Raw genomic sequence first — 24,959 nt, forward strand, 5'->3', positions numbered from 1 at the left:
TAATGGCTGCCCTGAATTCAGCGGACGAACAATGCTGCACGTCATTAAGGTAAACTGATCTACGATCTAAAGTTACTGGCTCTGTTGTTGATAGTTCGCATGTGTATGCTAATACTAGCTGTTGTCTGCAGCTACATATATCAAGGAAATAATATTGATCTCAAAATATCTTAAAAAATTAATGAACTAATTTATTTCTAGTTTTCTTTGTTTTTGTGGCAGAGTAATATACATTTTCAAACATGCATCCTCTATTTTTAGCCTTCTAGGTACTCAGGTATTGAGTTTTATTTCAAATTCGTAAATATATCACCAACAAATTCCAGTCCTCGAATTACTTTAACCAAAAATTGCATCAATCTGATTTTATTTTATTAGCACACAAAACAGTTTTACAAAATAATGTGACATATATATATATATATATATATAAACATGTTATTAGATAAATTGTGTATACAAAATAAATAAAATATTGCATGAAACAAATTATAATATTTGGCAACTCAGCGGAACACAAAATCAAAACATAATTACATCAGCTAAACGAGTTACAGACAGAGGAGAACGTACATTCAGTGTTTTCCTCTTTCAGAAAGCTAATTTGCATCTGAATGGAGCTCGTTTTATTTCTATTTACATATGGTATAAACGGAGACATGAAGCTGGATGCACAAACAAAATGTACGTCAAACTGCATTAGCGAATGAGAAAACAGGCAACCTCGTTATGTCGACGACGTCATTTTACATGTAATTGTACATTTACGAATCTACAAGTATACGGAGTTTTCTTCCCGGCTTAAGTTAACTTTTCGTCGTAGTGGAATAAGTTTGTACAGAAAATGGTGTCATTACAAGTCAAGTCTCAAATATAAAGGATGGGATTGTATAACAAATAGTTTCCAATAGAAGACAACAGTTGCCAACACATGCAATTTAATGATTCTGGATATTGATATTAAAAACTGTACATCTACTCAGGTAGAAAAACAATAATTGCTATCTATCTTCACTATTCACTTAAAATATTGTAGAAAATAGAGTTCCATACAAGCTAAATGGCTGTTTATGTAATTTGTTGATAATAATGTTTGGCTGTCAAACTCACTCTATTATTTTTCTACTCCAAATAATTTCGAACAAGAATTAAGTTTTCAACAAGAATTAGATCTTTCATTTCTTTTCTTTTGAAAAGAACCTCAACCTCCATCAATCAGCTTCACCATGACAGATTAAGCTCCAACCATTAAATTATGGACCCGTGTCTTGAGAGACGTACATTCATTTAATATTATATAACGATGGGTTCGATGGCGAGGATATATTTAGTTTTATTTATTTCCCAACACCAAAATGGCAATATCCAATATTTGTGAAATGATAATACAAACACAAATTACAACTATCCGATATTCACTTGTCTAAACTAATTATACCTAGTTATATCGAGAAGAAATTCAAAAGTAAAACAAAAAGTGTTAGAACAAATACGGAACAGGTTGCAAATTAGTAATTTTTCAATAATCTGACAAGAAAGACTTGCTATCAGGCTAGACAGATATAAATATACATTTAGAAAATGCCAAGTAAATACATTTATAAGTAGGTACATAGTTTTATCGAATCATTCTTGCTTTGTTCTGTTATGACTATATCAAATATCGTGTCATTCTTTACGACGACGTTATAAAAAATTTCGTAAAATAAATTCTAAAGCGCAAAGAAGACCTATAAACCTGCGAGAAACACTTAAAGGCTATATATCAAGTAAAACTTTCATTCACTCGATAAAATTCGAGAACGTTCTCGCGTTAAAAGAGTGTATATACGTATTCTCTATTTAAGTTTTTTGTCTTTAAGGGTATTTTCGGAGTTTGGATGTGTAATAAGGGACAGCTTTAGGAAACGCCCCGAGAGCTTCTGAGGTTTTATTGAAGACTCCGTCGGAAGTTCAGTAGGTAGCGTCGTGAAGATTGTGCTAAAATCTACACCAATGGGCGTATTATTTCCATAAATTTCCATAGTAAAACATGATCTGTGCATTTACAGAATATGCCCATAAAATTTCAGTTCAGAAAGTGGCAAACATGACATGTGAGATTTGGATAAGTACAGACAGAGACAGGTTATAGAACATTTATCAGAAAACAAATTACTGTATTTAATTGAACATTCTTAATACACCTCTTATTTTGATTATTTAAAAGTCAACTTACTTATTATTACATTTACTTAACTACATAATAATATTATATCTTTATTATATTGAAAACATTAGAAATGTGCGCAGTAACATACGTGACCCTTTTATAGAACATAAGCCCACTACGCATCCGAGTTCCTTGTTTACATTCCACGTGTAGAACTGAACTAAGTATTTGTTTAACTTTCCTAATACTTATTACAAGATATTATGCGTGGCTTCTCATTACATAAGTATCATGGAAAACGTCATTTTTATAGACAAATCGTCGTTGAAAAATTAGCAATAATATATATTGCCTGTCCTACTGCATTTGATCAACATCTATTCAAAATACTTTTAGTGTGTTATATAAGATTGATTTGTGGTCTATTCGTTGGCTAAACAAATGATTAATCTACCATATTAGAATAGGTTGCACCAGTCAACTTTGATGTTGACTTTAATCTGTGCAGAAGTACACAAGGTACGCCATCTTGTCAAAACGTCAGCGGCGCGCAGCTCAAAGTGGACGTCGAAGTGGACTTGTGCAATTCACCCATATTGTTTACTTCAATCATATCGTTTATTATCCACCGCATTTTCCGTCGTTACCATAAGAAAGGGATGTATTTCAGTCCAGGTAGGTCGGTGATTTGGCGAGAGATCGCCTGGTTCATTTGTATTCATGCCGACACGCTGCCAAGCTTGTAGGTCCGCTGGCACGCAATCGCCGAGGTCCCTGGTGGAAACCTTGATTTTCTAGGTTGGACGATTTATTTTTTATATAAAATAAAGTTAAATTATATTCTTCTTATTCTTGTCGAGTCGGAATAAATGTTCAGTTATGATAAATTAATATATGTATATATATACATATTAAAAGATATTTTATTTCCCACACGTGATATGGTTACATTTTTATAGCCTTGACGGCAACTAGCATGGGGGATGTGTATGTAAGTATACATATAAGTGGTAGAAACCTTGATTTTCTTGATTTGTTTATTTTTACTTAAATAAAAGTTATTTTATGTAGGTATATTTTTTGAAAATTGAAGACAACAAACATGAGGGTTGTCTGATGATGAATAAACCTACTAGCAACCTCATAATTTTTGATACCTACGTTGCAAACTCGTATTCAAAACCGTTATCCGGTACCGTGCTAGGCAGTTTGCAGCTCTTTTTTGTAAATAACTTATTTAACTATACATATCTATATCAACGTGTCTTCAACTTTAGTTTCAAGTATATTTTAGTGACTTATTAATTATACCTGCCTGTAGCATTAAGAGGCCGGTCATCACGCTTCGTCTCCCGGTAGTTCAACATATAACGCATGCGACGTTATCAAAGAGCTGGCTCCGACCAATCAGCTCAGCGTTCCATTCTCTCAATGTGTTACATAGTGCTACATTGACATTTGTTACCCTAGACACCGTGTCTCCGCTCATCTGATATTTTAGTGCAGTTATTTCGACGATGAAAGGATGTAGCTATCGGTTAGAAGTTTGGTGTGAAATTTCGCTTTTGAAATAAGTTGTCTGTTGAAATAACATTGATACATTTTATGCTTAACTTAATCATCACGTACGGTACCTACTTTTGCATATAATAGTCTACCATCTAGCGAATTAATCATAGTATCAAACTCTTGTTTTATTCTTATCTAACAAATTCAAATAATTAAAACTCATTAAAAATCATACAATTTGCCATGCCTCATTGCTCAGTTGAGCTCACTCATTTTAAAGTTGGTCAGTTGACAGACAGCGCAGAACAACGCACAAATTGTATGAAATTTTGACGTACATCAGTGTTAAAACCTATAGTGAACAACGCATCTACAACGTACGACTGAGCAATGGAGCATGGCGCTTATAGGTACTTTTTTCAACACAAGTATCCGACCAAACATCGAATGAAACTGGCACACATTAATTCGAGCCCAATTAATTTGTCAGTGTGTTATTAGTTAGTGCATTCAGCTAGATAGCGCAGTGGCGTTATCTAGCTGAATGCATATCAGTGGTGCCTTGTGTACGTTGCACCATTAAATCAGCTCCAGGAAGCTCAGGTCTTGTCTTGTACCGTTCGCAAGTTAACTCCCAAACAACGCTATAAATTCGCTTGACGCGCGTGACTTATGTGTTCGTGCCTCACACGTGCTCTAAATTAACTTGCTCCTCAATCTGGATAAAATATTTCCAAGGAATGATAACTAAAACATACCAATAATAGTGTCCGACCGCAATTAGAATCGACTTCTTATGAAGATTGTATCGATAGTCGATTGATCGATATCGATTTCAGGTTTTTCTTCCGGACACTTACCTTTATACGACTACGAAAAATTTGCTGTATATAGTGATGAGAAAAAGTACAAGTATAAAAATGAAAACTAAACTAGTCACAGAAGGGTGCAAAAAGGCAACGGATTTCAAATGATCAATCTGGTAGTGGCGTCGTGGGCCGGGTCGTGAGGTTCCCTCTATTATGGTTGAGCTACGCGATGGCTAACCCATGCGTCAACTCGTGAACGGGTGCTGCCAAAGGGAACTGGTCATCTCGTTTCTCATATATTTTTATGTAAGTTAATTGTGTTTCACATCGATATATATATATATATTATAATCAGCACTCGGATCACAATCATAACCTGTTTTGATATACCTTTTGAAAAAAACATTGTAAGAAACAATAATGGTAAGCTGATAAGATCTGGCATGATAGGGACCAACACTGTTCAAATGAGTTTCTTTCGGCATTTCTTCTCAGCAGTGGTCGTTCCGAAATGCCAATAGTTTGTAGCGTATTGTGAGAAATAACTATAAATATAAAAAAATACGAGAAAAAGTGCCTGTGAAGGTCTAATTTCTGAATAAATGATTTGAATTTGATTTGATATATGCAAACATAGAATGGGTACATTAATAAATTAAACAAAACAACGATTGAAAAGGAGTTCAATTAACCTACCAAAATAATAGGTACATAAACAAGAGTGCGCTAGTGACATTTCCTATTTTTATTATTCTGGATAAAAACATAATTACACATACTTTCTGCACTATGTGTCCCACTCACTTTATTATTCCTTAAACTCTAAACTGCGTTTCCTTTATTGCTACAACTGCTACACAAATTTCGCTACGCCGTAGACAGTGCTACGGCGACGTAGCTTCACTGAAAGTAAAATATGCACAGGTGTGTGCAGATTTTATCATCACACGTGAAAGTATATACTATTAGTAAACATAGTTATTTCTTTAATTTATTTCCTTTTTTTAATATTACCACCAAATAGCATTAAAAAATTACAGTTACTTATTGTATTATTGAGTTTACGTTGGGACATGTTTAAAACTCAATCAAATATTATTTATTCCGTAGGCAGGTCTATTTTGATATCACTTAACCTTTACGAATTATAGTCTAAGGTAGAACACCCACGTAACCTAAATCCATTTAACCCAAAAGCAGGGACGTAGTACGACCAACTTATTTAACTCGTATTCTATCAAAATATTCATGATATTTTGTCGGTATAAAATCGACATAATTGTTGATGCAATTACAATAAAATAACTAGGGATTGATGAATTCAATTTAAAATATTTTTATTCCATTTGAGTAAAAAATTTGGGAAATTGACTCTAGTGGATTTAAATAGATACTTACTTTGTTATGAAAATATTTAAACTGAATTTGGAAACTTCGTTTTGTTGTTTATTAATAAATATATTTACATGTAAGTGTTATCCAAATCTGCATTTAGAATGTTAAATAAAAAATATTTTCGACGACGATCGACGAGAAATCATTATTTTATTTAATCATTATCAACATTTTATCTTGAAGATATTAATGGAGTATTAACTAAAAAACCATTATTTATACATACACACACGCTTTTCCCCAATAATACTTAAAAACATCAGACCGTAATGAAAAAAAAGAAAATATAACAAACAAATGGTCAACTTTGTCGTTTGCAAATCTAATAGACTACGCTACCTTAAAATTCTTTATTTTCAAGAGAAATATGCTTGTAGGATCAGTTAAACGTCTAGATTTCTAGACACAAATCCTCAGTTTTATCATGTCATATATTGTCATCTGGTTACCGTAGCTACACGCGTCTCATGTCGCGCATTATTAATTAATATTGTCTACATGCTTACAAATTTAATCGTGCCTACTATTGTAATTACACTGAAACTTCTTCTGTAACAAATGAGCCTTTTTAAGTGTCGCCTGAGGAGCGTTTAATACATTCAAAATCTGAGCAAGTATTTCAAGCAAGATGTTAAACAATTTCAAGAGATATTTTACTCAAAAATTCTATCTACATGCGTATTGTGTCGACAAATGACAGGCTTTTTCTGGTGGTACTGTTTGCCTCCGGCAGTTTTAACGTTCGATGTGAACATTTTAACAATGACGATTGCAATCAATGATGATTGGAATTATGTAAGATTGGCGTGATAAACGTATTTCAATTACATGGAACGCTATTGAGGAAAATATTACACTGAAATTTTGACGTACTTATAAAACAAAGTCACCATCGACGTCGGATCTATTTGTTTCTGTTCTTTCTTTTTTTTAACTATATAAGAGATTTCTTTGATGCACTGTTATTTGTCCAATTTATTACCGAAGGTTTATAAATATATTTAAAAAACTGCGCGAAGCCGGGTTTAAGTAAAGTATAAACTAACATAACTATGCCACGGCTAACCTCCTTCCCTAATAGCCATGGAAATATGGCTCAACAAAAAACACATAAGATTATTAATGTAAATAATTAATTATTAATATAAAATTATTAACAAATATTCAATACACAATATTAAATATACAAAATAAAATCGTTCTGAAAAAATATATATTTGCGGCAACAAAGATCGTTCTGAAATGCGTCTTTCGCACTCGGCGCCCGCGGCTCGCCGGGTCACGAATATGAATAATTTTCCAATCTCAGCGTTTATTCACTTCTTTGTCTGCCATTCCGTTGCGAGACAATTTTATGACGAATCGTAAACGCCTTATTTGATGCTGCGTTTTTTTTCCTAACCCGTCATATCGTCATTCCGGATTGGCAAGTGCTGTCTCGTGAATACGTATTCTTTATTCCTCTCCCAGACAGTGTTGATCTGTTATTGTACTCACAAAGAAAGCTATAAAAGAAATGTTGTATATTAAAATATGAATAATTGCATGCTCTAAACAATAAACATTATATTATACTTGCACGGATGGCTTGCACAGTCAACTTTAACGCAAAATACACCATTTTGTCAAAACGTCAGCGTCGCGTCTGTTAAAATGAACATAACAATGGACGCTTATATTAGAGAATTTTTTTGTACCTTAACTTTATATTGCCAAAACATTACTTGTCACATGATTGTATGACAAATTATTTAGTAGGTACCTACGTAGTATAATAATGTTATTCTATCACGGTCAACCATAACTGCAAAAATGCGTAATATTCAGAAAAATATATTTTTATGACTGTAAGTTTTACTTTACGACATAAAGGGTTATGTGCAATAATACCTACTTAGATATAAATCATAATGGCTGCCGAGTTTGTCATAGATTGCCCGCTGATGCTCTCGGGGCTCTCATTAACTCATCCAAGTTTAACAACCTCATAAAATAACTCAAAAGGAAACTCTGAGGGTAAACTGTCGGAATAATGTAGGATGCGGGTCAACAAAGTTTCCTTTTATTAAACATCATTTTGATTGGGTTACATGTAACATTACTTGGCAAGTTTTTCAGTGGGCGACATCGTCATGTTTTTGTGACAAATCACTTTAAATTGATAAAGATTAATTAATCTTTATTCATTTAAAGTGATTTGGATTATAGATATACTTTTCAAATATCTTGAACGAGACAAAAGTCACCCTAAAAAAGTATGGTTATTGAGTAACATTTCAATAATATACTGCCAGTGAAATACATTCTATTTCATTTCATTTGTTTAGAGATTATCGGCTGAACAGATAACGTAGCAAAAAAATTTTACAGAAACCCATTAACAATCTACTTTTTAAAGATAATGCCGTCATTACCAAATTATTTTCTGCAAAATACAAAAATATATTTTAACAAAACAAACAATCGTCACAAACACTGTCCGAGCCACATGAACAACCATCTAATTAAACCGAGTAGTCTCGAGCACTCAAACATCATTCTTACAATGTTACCTTATATATCAAGATCCACTGAAAAGCGTCCACTTTGTTGCCTTCCTCCTCAAAAAGATCGGCCATCATTTTTCTCCGCCGCCATTAACACAGAATAAGTACTTACATTCAGAAGGTCTCTCGGCGAAAGGGTGTCCGAAAGCGGAAACTTTCACATCGGTTGCTGATTTAAACCCGCTTTATATGTCTAAGGACTGGCAGCGATACAGAGTTGAAACTCGCTACTGTAATGCGTATTTTTGAGAATAAATCAACACGATAGACATTATCTACGACGATTTATGCAAAAACGGTTCAGTTGTCGGCATTTTATATACATTCTTATTATACTGACTCTAGATTGATTATACCAAATCTAGTCATAATTCTATACCCGACTATTGAATAATTTTAGTGTGGAACACCACATATTCGTGTCTATCAGTAGTCGAGTCGGCAACCCCACTAAGAAATACCCCTCAAGGAGTAGACCGCTCGTACCTAAACTTTGAGCAGCTCACTGCCATTAGTAGCAATCGCTCAAGCCGCTCAGCGAGATGGATATGCGGTCCGCACAAACATAAACATACTAATGGCGTCCATCGAGTGACAAAGAACATCACATAACGGGCCAAAGCCTCGGAATCAATACAGATCACAGATTTGAGTATTAAACCAACCGGAGATGCCAAAAGCACGCGTAAGATGTAAGACGACAAAAATACAAGACTAAATGTCATACTGGTAACGATTGTGTAATAAATAATGTTTTCGAACAACGCATTATGCGGTTAAGATTGCGTCCATGAACATTACATCGCCACGCATTGAATATGACATACTAAAAGTCCGAAATTTTATTTTGTGGCTTACGAATTTGCGCTCGCAGCCTCTCCGGTTGGTTTAATACCCAAAGATTCGGAGCTGTCCCTTGTTTGATTTGCCCGCTGCGGATTCGGATCCGGCCCCCGTCATTGTCCGATAGCTATCGTCTTCCAGTGAGGTGGACGTCCATGATTAAAGCCCTTGGGTCCCTTTGAGCGGCAGACGTGTCTCCAATACAAATTAACATCAACTCTTTATAAATGTACAGTAGATTATTATATTTTTTACATCATTAAAAGGAAGATCATTAAAGACTTGACTTGTAAATTATTTAGGTATGTCTAGAAATTGATAAGCACTTTATTAATATTTACTTGTTACATTACATTTTAGTCTCACCGTTAGGAATACGTATAGACTGTTAAATATTATCCGAATGTTACATGTCGGCATAACTTCTTAATAATATTTTCTACGCAAAATCTTAATCCCGAATCGACAACTACGCAAATTAATATATAGGCAAAAGAAGGCGCATCCGTTTGAGCTTAAAGATGTAACAAACGAGATGTACAAACTTGCCCCTTTATAATATTAGTGGGATTATTAGGTACTGTCTAAAGTTAAAACATTTATTCAGAAGTTAGACCTTCACAGGCACCTTTTCAAGTAATATTTTCAATCATATAGACCATTTCGGAACGCCCACTGCTGAGATCAAATACTGAAAACAACTCAATGGAATAGTGTTAATCCCTATTATGCCAGAAGGGCTTACCATAAGTTTTTTTATACATAAAAACATTAGAACCGTGTCGTAATAAGAGCATAAAACGAAATAAACTCAACTGCGGAATAACTGAGATTCCGAATTCTCACAAAATTGATCCTTTACCCAAACAATCTTTACTTTCGCTTAATTCAACAGTTTTTCCCTTCACAAAAAGGAGGTATAAATTGTGAACTTCGCCTCTCGTACATTTCGAGCTTGTTTGTGCTTCGTCCGCGTTAAATTAATATCGAACGGACGAAAATAAGGGTTGTGCTTCATTCGTCCTACAAAGACTCGACCCATTTCTTTCTTCATCTCAAACTAGTATTGCTTATACAAATTACTAATATTTAATTAATTAAATCCAATTTTAGAATTAAATTTATCTATTGATCTCCAAGGAAATATAAATAATTTCTCAAAAGTACCTATAGATAGCAAAACTACTGTTTTCGATAATATAGAATGAAAATGGAATTCAAAACGAAAATTGTTCTCTATGTTTAAATAAGTAATATAAATAAGTTGAGTATGAAATAGTTTGTGAGTTGGATGAAAAGTCGTAGGATGAATACGGAACAACCCGAAATTGATTGAAATTATGGCCAATATCAGCGATATCGGCAACTGTCAGAATAATTATTATTTTGCAAGGATTGCCTTTGAGGCTATTTGCATAAAGTTGAACGTGTATTGTTATGTCCCGCGTCACATTTCATAGTGATACACAATTTAACATGATAAGAATTAACATTTGAGTAAGTATTAGCTAATAACGTGACACTTATTAAATTATTATTATTATTATTACTTACATAATATTTTATTAACAAACCTAAATAAGAATTAGAGGAAATTATTTATTAACGGTATAGAATGATATATATGTTCTTGAGAGACATGAATAGGCTATTTTTATCCCGATGTCTCCTTATATCTGTAATGTTCATTATTAATATAAGATTTATTATATTTTTATACAAATATTTTCTTTTTGAAAACTTAGTCAAAAAGTCCGCCCCGTGACACAACTGGTGCAAATGTGCCCATAACGCTGGCGGCATTCCCTCGCTGTATTGCGAGAGAAATTCGTTGCAACAAGTACGACTTGGCGCGGGGGTCAGCACCATTATTACTTATTACCCCCGCACCCCATATTATTTCCGAAACATATCTAACCATGAATCAATTTAGGGTTCACGGTGTTATTGCCTTTATTTATTTAAACATTGTTTCACAAAAAATTGAAAAAGTATGATAAGCTAAAAGCATTATCTAACAGTCAACCATTGGGTAATTAATTTATTGATAGTATTAAATTTTAACAAATTAATGATGTCGGTTGTTGCAGAGTGCACATCGTCGTCACCTAGCGGCGTGCTGAGCGGCATCACGACGGTGTCGGTGGCGGTCACGGGCATTGATCCGCGGCCGCCGCTCGCAGCCAAGAAGGTGCGACCCAAACCTGCCTCACCGAACCGACAGGGCCCGCAACAGTGTCAAGTGAGTCCTTTACAATACAATACAATAATTAAAATGGACATCATTACAGGTGTGTATACAAAATGTATCATAGATCAATATCATGTAGGCATATTAAAACTAAATCGATAAACAAGAAAATGTGCAAAAGGCGGCCTATTCACTGTAATCAATTTCTTCCAGGCAAACTTCTGACATGAACAAAAAATCTTGGAGAGAAAAAATGGTATAGTGCGGCTAAAAATAGTAATGTAAAACAACACGGTCATTGTCCATGACCGATGCACGGTCATAGCAGGCGTTTTGAGTAGTAAAATTGCGACAGAGTCTATTATACAAATTTTCCGGCGATTTTGATCTTCGTAAATCTGATATTAAGATTTGACGGTACGGTACAGTAACCTGATATCATATTATTTATTGAGGGTGCATAACTATGCACAACTTTTAGCAGTGCGATGGCTGCTAATAAGTAATGAATTATCATTATCGTCACAGTTTTGTCCTTCTTTATGGACACGGGCCATGTAGCGGGCCCAATGCGGATTGGCGGGTAACGAGGCTAAACTAAGACACGTCACAGCGTTCACAGTTCCGGTTAGTTTCCGGTTCATAACAACCAATGGACCGTGACGATTGCCTCTATTTGTCTTCAGTGTTACAAAGGGAGCCGTCTTATAGTGCCTACATATATAGATGCGTGGCACCCACACATAGATAATTTTACCCTTTACCGAAATTGGTTTGTGAAAATGATAAAGCATTTTAGGTAGAATACATTTTGAAGACCTATTTTTGGGACTTAATCTGATATTCGTCCATGTCTGTGTTTTGATCCCATCAAATATTAAATTTAAAGCAATTTCTGTTCTGTGCCTATGTCCGTGACAATTATACCTACTAACCTTTTTAGTTATCTCATAGCATTCTCTTAGTTACATTATAAAAATTTTAAATTTACAATTAAATCTTTCCAATACGAATCAGATTTTCAGCGCATATCTACCTTGATTGTTGATCTTCTAATAAAAATATTTTTTCACAGTATATTTTTTTACAGTATAAATATTCATTTATTCCAACACACTACGGTTTCTTTTTAACTATGTATGTTATAAACCAAATTCTACAGTAGTTCAATTTATAACATGTTTATAGCATTGAGAACATATAGGTGCTAGTTACATTCATTTACATAAAAACCAATAACAAACAATCATTACGAACTGAAATTCCACGAGTGCTAGAATCATCATGTTACTGTGATCAAATTAACTAAACGTTTACGAGGCATGTTAAACAGGCTCTAATTTACAGATTAATGCAATATAATATTCCAATATGAATGTGGTGTTTGAAATGAATGTTATTCTGAATGAATATTAGATTCTATCGTTGAAAATTTAGTCATAACTTTGTATCAATTTCTTCCTATTGTATAAACTAAATTAACGATTTTGTAAACTTTTATTCTTTGGAGAACATACTTGTAAATATAATACACTTCGATACTATGACACGATGTTGCAGTAAAAAATGTGACCGACATACAATTTGCCATCACAACTTCATACCTACGGAATATTTAAACGCACACGTACTTTATTATTGAAGAAGGAGAAGTGTTAGTTCTCAGAGGAACATTTGCAGTTAATTCTGTAAATATTCACCGTCGAGCGCTTCCCTAAACGCCCTAATTGCCATTTACTTACCCCTCGTTGACTAATTACTAAACTACTTCTCCATTTACACAAATAAATTAGTAGAAGAAAATTATACGTGTGCGGTGTTGACGGAATATATCACTTTCGCAAAATGTTATCACCTGCTCATAGTTTTCTAACCATATGATTTATTCCCTTAAATAAGTATTTTACAAAAATTTCATTTTTCAAACAAGCTTTTACTGTCGTGCATGTGCTTCCATACTTTTAGCTTGGATGCTAATGGATATGTATATTCTATCCGCTGAAGATATGCTGCTTCAAAAGCTTCGATATTCAGCCCTAATAAACGTAGTTACATTGGCAGCTAAATATACCTAAAGCTTGATATAAAAAAAAATACGATGAATACGAAAGTCTGTCTGTCTGTTCCGCTTTCACGGCTGTTTTGATGAAATTTTATATGCATATAGTTAAAAAACACAACTACTTTTTTTTCAAAAATTAACCCCTAATAACTAATATAATGGGCTATGAAAATCATGTCTGTTCCGCTTTCGCTCAGAAATACAAAAGATAGTTATTGTATAGAAATTTTAATTAATTATCTACATATACATATATACATACACAAAAAAAATGTAATTTTACAAAAGAGGCGTTCTCAAGACAGTATAACAATAATGCGTTGTACACACAAGGGCAATAAAACTACATCGAATAGGAATACGGGGAGTCGTAAAACCGAGGAGAAAAGTTAATACAAATACTAAAAGGCTTGGAGTGTTTCATTTCCGATCTTTTTGGTGTTGAGTCACGCGACCACGCGACGGCCGATCGCTAATAAATTGCCTATCCGATGTTGCCTACTCGCTTTTTTGTTTTTTTGGCAAAGGCCCAATTCACAGTGGCGCTTTGAATTTTTTTACCACGAGATTATTGTTTCCGCAATCAAGGTTATATTTTTTTATGCACTGATGATATTGTGTTGCTTTCAATAGTAGTCATTACGGTTGCAGATTGTTTCTCACAGATCATACGTATTTTGTATTTTTTAACATTTATTTAACTTTTCTGTCGCAAGTTTGACTATTCATTGCCGAACTAGCAAGTTCAAAAGATAATCTTATTCTTAGCCTATTCATCTTAATACATACGTAATATATGCATCATTTTAGGTTTAAATAAGTTTTATTTACAGATACCGGATACCAGGAACCACAATCATGTAGTATTTTGCAATCAAGTTACACAAACAAAACTGAATCACTGATCGCAGCCGAGCAAATACGCGAAACCGAACTACTCTGTAAATAAAATTTTAAAATCAATAATCCTCTGCGTTCATACCACTAATATTTATCTACAATTTCATGGCGAGGGCTCTTTGTGAAATATTTGTTGCATGTAAAAGCGAAAATATATTGTGGCGTAACTACCAGAGGACTGCACCCCGGTTCCTAAACCCAGTTAGCCCTCAAGAAACTGATCGGCGGCAGCATTTTTAAATACAATAATTGCCTCGAATTGAGTATTTCGAGGCAATTATTTTTATATACTTCAAACAATAATTATGACTAGTTCTTTTTTGCAACAAAATATATAAATAGCTACTGAATAATAAGTGCTTGCTGTTTCGGTCTTAAATCTTATCAAAATCAGTCCAGCAATTTTCTTTTCAATGCGAAGTTAACAGACGTTCCGCGTTTTTGTTGGAAATATGGATGAATGAAATAGAAAAAAATACTGGAAAGTTTTAATCGGAGTCGGAATCAATTTCACAGTAGTCCAACGCAGGTTTTAGCAATCAAAACTTTGTATACTTATCTAGTTATTCTTTACGGATTGTTTGGTGAATATGCCACAAATTTTTAGAGTATTTTTTCAGAATAAAATTGTTTGTTAGTCGTAATACTTTATTTATGTTACTATGTTTTGGTTCAGGGAAATTACTTTGTGAATACAAATGCATCTAACTACGAAGTGCTAAAGATTATGTACAGTCGACCGTTATGAAAGGCCTCCTTGCTTTTGAGGCAAAGCTTCTACTGCCACGTTACCTTTTTTGCTGGTGGACTTTTGCACCAACAACTTTATATATATATATATATATATAATTCTTCTCATCAGTGATAGTCCCAAAATGTTAGTTATTTGTGGCTTTGAGAATAATGTGAAAAAATACTTTATGATTATGGTTCAAATTTCAAACAATCACAATATTTCAAAAGAGAGAAAATAAAACAATAGATATCTATTATTAACAGAATGGTTAAATACCTACTCTGTTACGGTAAGGGATGAGATCGGAACTGTGTTTGTAGGTCAGCCTAATATCAACAAAGGGGAGAAGGGACGGAAGGGGTAACACCCCACACTATACCAAATACATTCGCCTTTCTTTGTGCCCTCATAAATGTGCTAAATGTGGATTTTATGACACGTTACAGGACGCTTGTTTGTTATAAGGTGTCCTCCGGTGGTTTGTGAAAAGATAATTTTATTTTTAGGTTATTGCGTATGAACGACATGCTATATATTATTAATTTTACCTTCAAATTTTTAACGAAAATATTGAAATTATGCCAAATTGTAATTGTGGGTGTTTCATTTAACCCTTGTAAATAATTATACCGTTTTAGGTAAGTACTTAATCACTCATCAGAGTTTTTTCAAATGTATAACATTATATTACGTAATTTTAAAAAATCTAAGAATGAAAATATAATTTAGGATTTCGTGCCGTGTAATTTTTTTTTTTGCGTTTCGTCTCATAAAATTCTTAGGTACTGTTGTGAAGTTTTAGCCAATATGATTAAAAGTGGCTTTAAATGAGAGTTGGTTGCTCTCGGCCCCTAAACTATTATCTTATTAAACCAAAATACAATATAAAAATTATTCTATTTTTATTAAGTTTATCTGTATTTAGTCACCCACGCAGTGTCCGAAACCTATTCCTAGGATTCGGCATCGAGATCGGAGATATCGCTAATTGGGAACAGCCAATAGCTAATGACGGATTTAGATACATTTTCCACCCTTGGGGTATTACATTTTCGCCGCCCCTATATTACTCACGTCTAACATTCGAAACGCAAGCCTAATTTACAATCATTATAATAATATAACACGAGATAATATTACTTAAGCAAATAACATTTGTTTTTTAAAGATAATTAAACATTATGATTTGCAACCTTTATTATAAGACCTTTCGCGTGCTAATAAATTATTTAAATTAACCACTAGGTTCCTTGTATAATCTTGGGCTTGGACGCAAATGAATGAATGGGGTCGTTGTATAAATACCTAAATTAATTCTTTGACAAATATTATTCATATTTTTGAAAAAAAAACTTTTTTTTTCCTCCCCCTAAGATCTGCCGCCATGTGTTCCTGCCTCAGCTATCAAATCCACCACAGATAATAGCCCCGATGGTCCTTCCCAATTAAAGCTTATTGATGTCGTCGTGGATCTTCGACCCTCGTCTCGTTTTAACCCCATCTCTTGCCTGCTAATAATTAATCAAGCAATTACTAAGATCCAACCCACCATCTACTAAATTTTCGATAATATTCCTTAGGATACTGGTCATATTTGACATGATTACAACTTGAATTTTATGTTATGTTAATATTTTAACGATTCGATTAAGAATCGCAGTGTCTATCGTGGCTTTGGGAGGTTAGGAGGGCCAACGCTTGTTCAAGGCTGTTTTTTTTTAAATTACCGCGTTGATTGCACTTTCACTGCAAATCACGGAGGTAGTGGGTATTCCATGGATGCTGCAAATCGACGTACAACTGTCATTAATATGTCTTCCGTCAACTGTTTACGTAAGATCCTGATAATTCAGAATGAATGAATAAATTATTGGAAATCCAAAAGCAAATATAAAGGGGAACAATAATATGTAAGGTACCTAAGTAAAATTAAGTAGAAAATCAATAATAAACTTGATTGACCTAAAAAAATATTTTCGTCCAAATTTAAATTCTCCACGTTCTATTTTTAAACCTTTAAAATGGCCTTTTTGATTAGTTGACAATATAGCAGTCGTGACATTGAGCACGTCATTCGCGTCTGTCCAAAGCGTGTCTAAATTAATTACATCTGAAATAATATCCATTACGACGCCAATCTCTTAAAATTTCACTCTCAGTGATATCCCCAGCTTCATTGGAACAAATTATGACAGATTCTTATTTCATTTAACGATCCGTGACTGGAAAACTGAAAGGCCGAAACGCGCTGCGAATGTCTGATGTTATTTAGCTTCTTACGACTTTATTGTTTACGATGTGCTCTTGTCTGAGTCCGCTGTCACAAAATGGCTACAAAGTAGAAGAGGAAACTTTCGTATATGTCAATGGTCTACATTTTATTTATATTTTTGTGATGCCTATGAAGGCTGATATCTGAATAAATACAGAAGTAGTTGTTTAATGTTACCTTAATTATTTGTACCTGTCAAGAAATTAGCTATTTTGAGTTTCGAGTTTCGTTAATATGTCACGCGTTCCGTATGGGAATTTCGTAATAACTTCTAAATTATATGCGACTGACCCGGCTGCGATTATGCGATATTTCGGGTGAGTGAACACGAACTCTTTGTTTACAGAGACATAAGTACTTACCTATCTGTATATTTGTTTCATTTATACTCTGTGCCAGGGGACATAGGAATAAAAAATAATATCAAAAGAGTTTCATTCCTCTCTCGCACTTAGAACTTTGCAAACATTTTGCATAAATTAAACACGCAAATATTTCGAATACAACAATTGATAAACATATAAATACACACAAAGGTAACAGAGCCGTCATTTAAAGTGCGTAAACCGGAATAGATGTAAATGATTTAGTACTAATGAGATTATGATTTTCGCAATTAAATAGCTGAAATTCGAAATTCGAACGAATTCGCAATTTCGATTCAACTTCGTTTCAATGAACATTCATTGAATGGATATAGGCACAATTCAAGTTTAATTATATACGATTTGTTTACGCAACACGCGTCATTGGGTTTGTTAATATAACTTCGTGTCAAATAATGCATACATCAAAGTTTATTACATCAAAAAGCAAGTTTATCATTCTTACTGCTTCTCTTCGTTCTCCTTTTGTCCCTGATTTACTTTAAGCAAATAAATAATTTGAATTTAAGTTCATTCGTGATCATAATCGTACTTTCGTACTTAATTTGCAGCAGACATATTTACTACCGATTGTCAGAACTAGGTAAATATCATTATTTCATATTGTGTTATAGAAAAATATACCTCTACATAGTTTTTTTTTCTCAAGAAAAAAGCACCTGACTTTTTTTTTTCAAAATGACTTGTCACAACCTTATTTATATGCTTATGCTACTATACTTATGCTACTATACATCCGAAAAAAATATCATATCGCATAGAGACTACTTTGCATAGAACGACAATTTTGCTGTTTTGTGAGTTAATTTCTTGCGAGAATAAAGATTTTTTTTAACCCAAAATGAGTCTTTTTCAGAATAGATTTTCTTTAGTAGAGTGAACAGATTTATTACAGTGACACGAACTTTAGCCTTATCTAACCAATAGCCGTGCTCTCCAGTTAACCCGTTCACCAATCGTCTACGAGACAACTCGAAGTCAGATGGACTTGCGGTCGGAGCCGGCTTGGGTGCCTGCCAGGCCCCGATAAGCTGCATGACTTATAATACATACGTGAAACTGTAGATTATACTGGAGCCAGTACTTCCAAGAACTTTTTGATGATAAGTACATACATTGCTATCTCTTTCATTGGCAGCTCGACCTCTCTGTTTTATGTATTGCGATACACAAGTATAACTTGTAGTCACTTCGTCAGTTATATTATTTAGAGCGCAAGAAGAAAAGTTTCGGCTACAGCAGAAAAGGATAGCAATACATAAACTTTGGATCAAAAGTTTTTGAAAGTACTGGCTCCAGTATAATCTACCTAGGATATTTTGATTCATTATATTTGTCATGTAATGTCATCTATCTGTACTTTCAATGCGAACATATTCCGCTTCGTTATTTGTCTCAATTTGCTTTCTTCATTGAGATGGAGTCGCTTGGGTGGTTGACGAGTGAGTCCATTATGTTGAATTTTCACCTACAAGCACTTATGTAGGTATCAGTGGCGTAACTACACCCTTGGGAGCCGTTGAAAACTCCTGTCGGGGAAAAATGCTAGGGGCCCCCAATTTTACAACCTATCTAATTTTCCTGCCATTTACAGTGTCAGATAGAGTAACATGACTGTATTTCTTAGGGAGTAGACAGAGTTAACAAGCTTATAATAATGATACTGAAAAAAAAACTTTATGAGAAGGAAAAGCGACCTTTATGGTTTTCTTTAGCTGTAGGTACCTGCAGTGTCTATGACTGACAAATAAGTTTGGCACAGGGACATATAGCGGGGTATCCGATTTGCCAAGCTTTAGTTACGCCACTGGTATATATGTGCCTAATTTATAATTAAGTTTATTTATGAACATTTTGCTCGTATAATATTGATGTTATATTTCTTAAACTGTTTTATATACTTTTCACTTGACCAACTGTCAACAAGAATATAATTACCTATTTTTGTACCTAAATTATTCAAGAAAAATTTTCGAAGGCACGTTCTAGAATAAAAATAGATCAAATCGCTTTGAAAAATATGCTAATAAATTTATCCCAAACTGTTTTCGAAGATAGCGACGGTTACCTAACAAGAAAGATAAAAGTCGTAACATTTAAAGCGGGGAGCTAAGGTTCGAAAGTTAAGTGGTTGCCATGGTTGGAGAAGTGCCAAACCGCCAGGTAATCCCAGTGGGCTGCGGTAGCCAGCAGCTAATGCAGCTCTTAATAACATCTGAGATATATTGGTCTATATCTTCCGAAGATTTTCGAAGTAACTGTACCTATCTAATCTAGTCGTATTCCTCAAGGCTGAGAGTCGTGGTCGTCACGTGGAATGTAACACACACAACGACTTGCACACAAAATGCCTATGCTTCAATCTTAATGATAACTTCTGTAACAACTCTACTAATATATTATGTCATAACCATGTCATAACAATACCCAAGATTTCCCATTATACGAGTATATCATATTTAATACAGAGTTAACAATGTTGTGCAAAACAACAACATATTTTCCTATAAACCGAATGTTGTTTTTCCATCTGCAAATGGGGCAAACAGAAGGGCTAAAAATAATAATAAGGCTGTTCACACACTGCGCTGCGCGGCTTCGTGGCACCGTCTATACCTACTGCCGCCGCCACAAACTGCGGATGTGTTAGTAAACAAAACAGATGTATTAGTGATGTTGTACGATCGATTTACGCACTTAAATAATCATAATTGGAGGAGAATAAATGGAAGTTTATTTTTAAGAGAGCCTGATAAATGAATCGTTTACAAACCTTGTTAGCTTATTTCATAACCTAATGACTACACTACAGCATCCAGCTTCCTAGAAACATTTCATTTTCATTCAGTAATCTAAAAATATTAATATTACATACTAAAATTCCTTTATGTTTGCTACATGGAAGAAAATTTTAGGGAAAAGTAAAGTAGTAGTGGTACTGGAAGTATTATATGATCTGTGGCGAAAGTCGGGCGGTTTACATAGAGGCCCGTGCGATACGTGAAGTCCGCGACGCACGGCCGTGCGCCGTCGTGTAAGAATCGCCTAAAGCTGTATTGAAAGCAAATAGACCGTCGTCACTAGTCGAGCGGGAATTTGGTTGTGGCTTGACACGGGGGAGATCACGTGGCATATCAATTCCGATGAATGATGATGATATGAGAAATATTCGACCAATACTTAATCTACGTAGACGTCTATCAAGAATGTAACAAAAATATTCAGACAAATCATGCGGAATTGTTTTTTAGGATTTACCAAAATAAATAACAAAATTGTTCCGTTGTAATTACTGTTTTCTTGAACAAACTATACAGTTTTCCATATAGTAATCAGTATATACTTACCTGTACATATCAATAACGATAACAAGAGCAGGTACTGAGTGTCTATAGATATTATAAAAATAGCAAAAACATATTTTACAAGCACATGTATTATCTCATACTTATCAAAACATTTCAAGTACACAAAGCTTGTAAGCCGGTAAAGCGGGAATCGTGATTTTGCCTATAAATAATAGTACCTAATAGTAACCTTATAATTGATTATTCTTTCAGTCGTGTAAAGTCATATGAAATTACTTTGCACGAAGTCTTCTACGCCGCCGCTACGTAGTCAGAGTTGTGTAGCAGAATGGCAATCAAATTTTTTACCAAAACCATCCATCCTATTTGTCGCTATTTTCAATATACGAATAAGTTTTGCACACCACTACTTTGATAATGTTTAAAAATATAAATCCAATGTTATTGACAAGCGGACAGGTAAACAGCCGGAACTTTATCTACGGAACCCTAAAATCGACACGGATCGAGAAGGACACTCAAAGTAAACTGTGAGAGTGGAGTTTTATTGTAAAGCTTAACACGGATCTCGCTTATCCCGCAAGAGGAGTCGAACACACGGACGTGGGCAGACTATAGGCCTAACTGTAATCCCACCCTCCCCCGGGACACAGTTGTTTTCTTAAAAAGGTAAACTTGATCCAATCCTCGAGGTGTTGGATTTTCTTGACAAATTCACATTATATTTCCCCGATTGTCCGTGAAGCCGTAAAAGAAAAAGGTCAGTTTTATTACGCGGGGAAAGAAACGCGCGTCGGTTAGTTAAACATAGAGAATTGACGGGTCGCTATAAAAATTATGCCTTCCTTCCAAAGTACGTTCGTAAAAAACGAATTTGTCGGTGCAACAAATACGTGAAATTAGCTTTTATGAGAAGCCCTTTTTCTAACAATTTTATACATATAAATCCACATATAGACGATTTACCAGTCAATTAATTAAAAAGTTAACTTTTGTGAAACATTGTTTATACGAAATAACTCACGATAGAATTAACTAACGATGAATTGGATACAATATACAGATCGAGATTGTTTTAATTTACGCTGATCATAAATGTCGCAAAGTCTGGGCGTCGCTCGAAGAATTCAGCAGTCGCGAACCACTCGGGTGTCCCAACAATAACGGTGCTAAATAATGAACTCCTTTCAGTTCCACCGAAGATAAATATCTGGGAAACGAAAAGACAAAAGCTATAGCAGCAATGACAAATGGCAGGGCACCCGTTTTGAAAAGCATGCGGAACAAAAAGCGCCGCCTCCCCCGCTGAGGCAAAAAATGAACTGCGAAAATAATGTTGTTGAACATAATGTCTGTGATGTAAACACGTGGGCTTATTTAAGTTGGGTATTAATTTTCCATTTGATTACCTCGATTTTCTAGAATTATTTTTTCATATTTGTGAACTCAATCACTTACGACTCTGTCAAATCTGTCGAAAATCAAATAATAATTTATTTTTTTACGTACTATTGCCTATTTGATAGCCAATATAATTTCTTCGCTGGATTTTTTTTATTCCATAATATTATTCACAGCTGTCTTCTATGAGTAAACATCTTCATTACATAATTTGAAACAAAGAGGAAGGTTTATATTTATATAACATGCATAATATTGCACCCGTGGGAAGCCGGGGCTTGTCGCTAGTATTTAAATATGCAATTATCTTGTTATTTCCATTTAATAATAGAAGTTAAATATACTGAGTATCTACATCGATAAAAAATAACACTTTTCATCGTTACATTTTCGAACTGTTTCACAGAATTCTAAGCCACTTTCCCGAAGCAACATTTATCGATAGCACTCGCATTGATAACCCGGCGACAAAACGACAAAAACAGGACACAAATCTACGGGAAACAACAATGGACCGCCTCGTCAGAGGTTTTTCAAATAGAAACATAAAAGGAAATTCCTACGTACGAATTCCCCGGATTATTTGGCGACGACTGACCGGTAACTATTCTTTTTGTTAGTCGTACAACCAGAGATGTTGTTATGTTAGATGACCGCTTGCGTTTTTCGCAAACTTTACCGTTCTATTTTAGCTGTCGATCTCAAATACACTCTGTATTATTTTGTAAGAAATAAAACGGTACTTTTTCTAAAATAAATTCATAATAACATAGAAAAAGACAACATGATGATAAACCTAGCTATGGCTAACTAGTAGCAACTAGATATTATAACACCTGGTTGCAGACGGGAGTAATTAAAGTTTTTTGCCTAGCAGTGGGACGCTACAAAAAATGTCAGAGACTTATACGTTATCAACTCTGTTCTTCTTATATAAGAGCTAAAGGTCTTAATATTATGATGTAGAAGCGACTCTTGAGTCGTATTTAAATGTGAATAATTTAATTCGTAACACAGCGAATCTAAAGCCACCCATGTTCGACACAGTACCAAGATACGTGACCACCTTACCTGCCCCAGTACAAAGCCTGCGCTCGTTGAATGAATTACTCTTAATCATCACGATTGAGCGATCTCATTCGCATTCCGCTGGCAACACCCAGTGTTACCAGCCTCGGCATCATAAATTGTAACATTTTGCCGCTCACTCCATTGAGTCATCGTTGTATCTTTCTATTGTTGGTGAAGATCGCGTGATGATTCAATGTAATTTTTACTTCTTTCAATTGTTGAAAAAGCAATAAATTTTTCTATACTTCTTTTATTCACTCAACCATCAATTAGGTTAGTAAATCATAAGAAACGGTGTTATTATATCAATTACAACTACATGCAAAAGCAAACCAACCATTTAGTATGCATTCGCCACCCTCCAAAATACAACCAAATAAAAATACACGGCCTATTTTCATGTCCGTCCTAAAATAGACAAATTAGATTTGTTTTGCATCCGCTTTCCGATTGAAAACAAAGTTGTAACAAAAATGGGAGGGCGATATCAATACCCCTTAATTGGTGAGGAGGGCGAATAGAGAGATAGGAGCCGGGACGTCATCCAATTAGTGCCGGATAACTTGGAACTATGGAAACGTGAGCCGCACGGTGATGCCGAAGATCGATAGAGATATAGAAGAGCCTATCGCGGGTTACAAGGCATCCTGATTTAGCGACAACGCGGAATGGCAGCGTGACGCCATGCATCAATAGCAAACGTGTCTGTCTGTATTTTGTGTATGTCTCATGTTGTCGCCGTGACGGTAGGACTACGGGTAAAATCTCACTCGCGTCGTGCAACGTTCCTCCACTCAAGTAAGACGTCGAATACAACAAAGAACAGACGAGCATGTGTCGAGCCGAGACGATATGTTATTGATACCATAGACAAACAGGCTTGGGTAAACAGACTCCGGTGTGGCTTGCGTCGCCCATATGTCGCGCATCGATATATTATTTCGATATAACTTTATGTTTTTATATCTTATCAATATTTATAAATTGGAAAGTTCCGATGGATGTTACTATTCGTAATTCGTATGGTTTAATTATGATGTAATTACATTTGCTGGTAAATCATAAACACAATTAACAAATGAGTTTAGTAGTAGTTAGAGTAACCTTTTATATTACTTTAATATATTAAAGTAAAATTATGGTTAATGGTTGACACAGGTACGTGTATTTATGTACCTACATAGCGTATTTAAAATAAAAAAATATTGATTTTAAAAAAGTCACTTCAATTATCACATCGAACAAAATTAGTTAAAAGTTATTATGTCACGTATAGTAAAACCATAGAAAAATTAATAATGTATGAATTCAACATAATATAATTGAAGATAATCTGTATGTAGATATTAAATATAAAAGAAATAAATTTCTTTTTTTC

At 34.4% G+C, this 24,959-nt stretch overlaps 1 protein-coding gene across 3 annotated transcripts in view; it reads left to right on the forward strand.

The window, feature by feature from the left end:
* LOC128677283 (uncharacterized protein) overlaps positions 1 to 24,959 on the forward strand; it is a 197,218-nt gene that overhangs the window by 134,357 nt on the left and 37,902 nt on the right. For all 3 annotated transcript variants that reach the window (XM_053758006.2, XM_053758004.1, XM_053758005.1), the window contains one exon: positions 11,345 to 11,496. In XM_053758006.2, coding sequence (XP_053613981.1) covers positions 11,345 to 11,496 — 152 coding nt within the window. The remainder of the gene's footprint in view (positions 1 to 11,344; positions 11,497 to 24,959) is intronic.

Source organism: Plodia interpunctella, chromosome 17 (genome assembly GCF_027563975.2).
Source record: "Plodia interpunctella isolate USDA-ARS_2022_Savannah chromosome 17, ilPloInte3.2, whole genome shotgun sequence".
Taxonomy (NCBI): Eukaryota; Metazoa; Arthropoda; class Insecta; order Lepidoptera; family Pyralidae; genus Plodia; species Plodia interpunctella.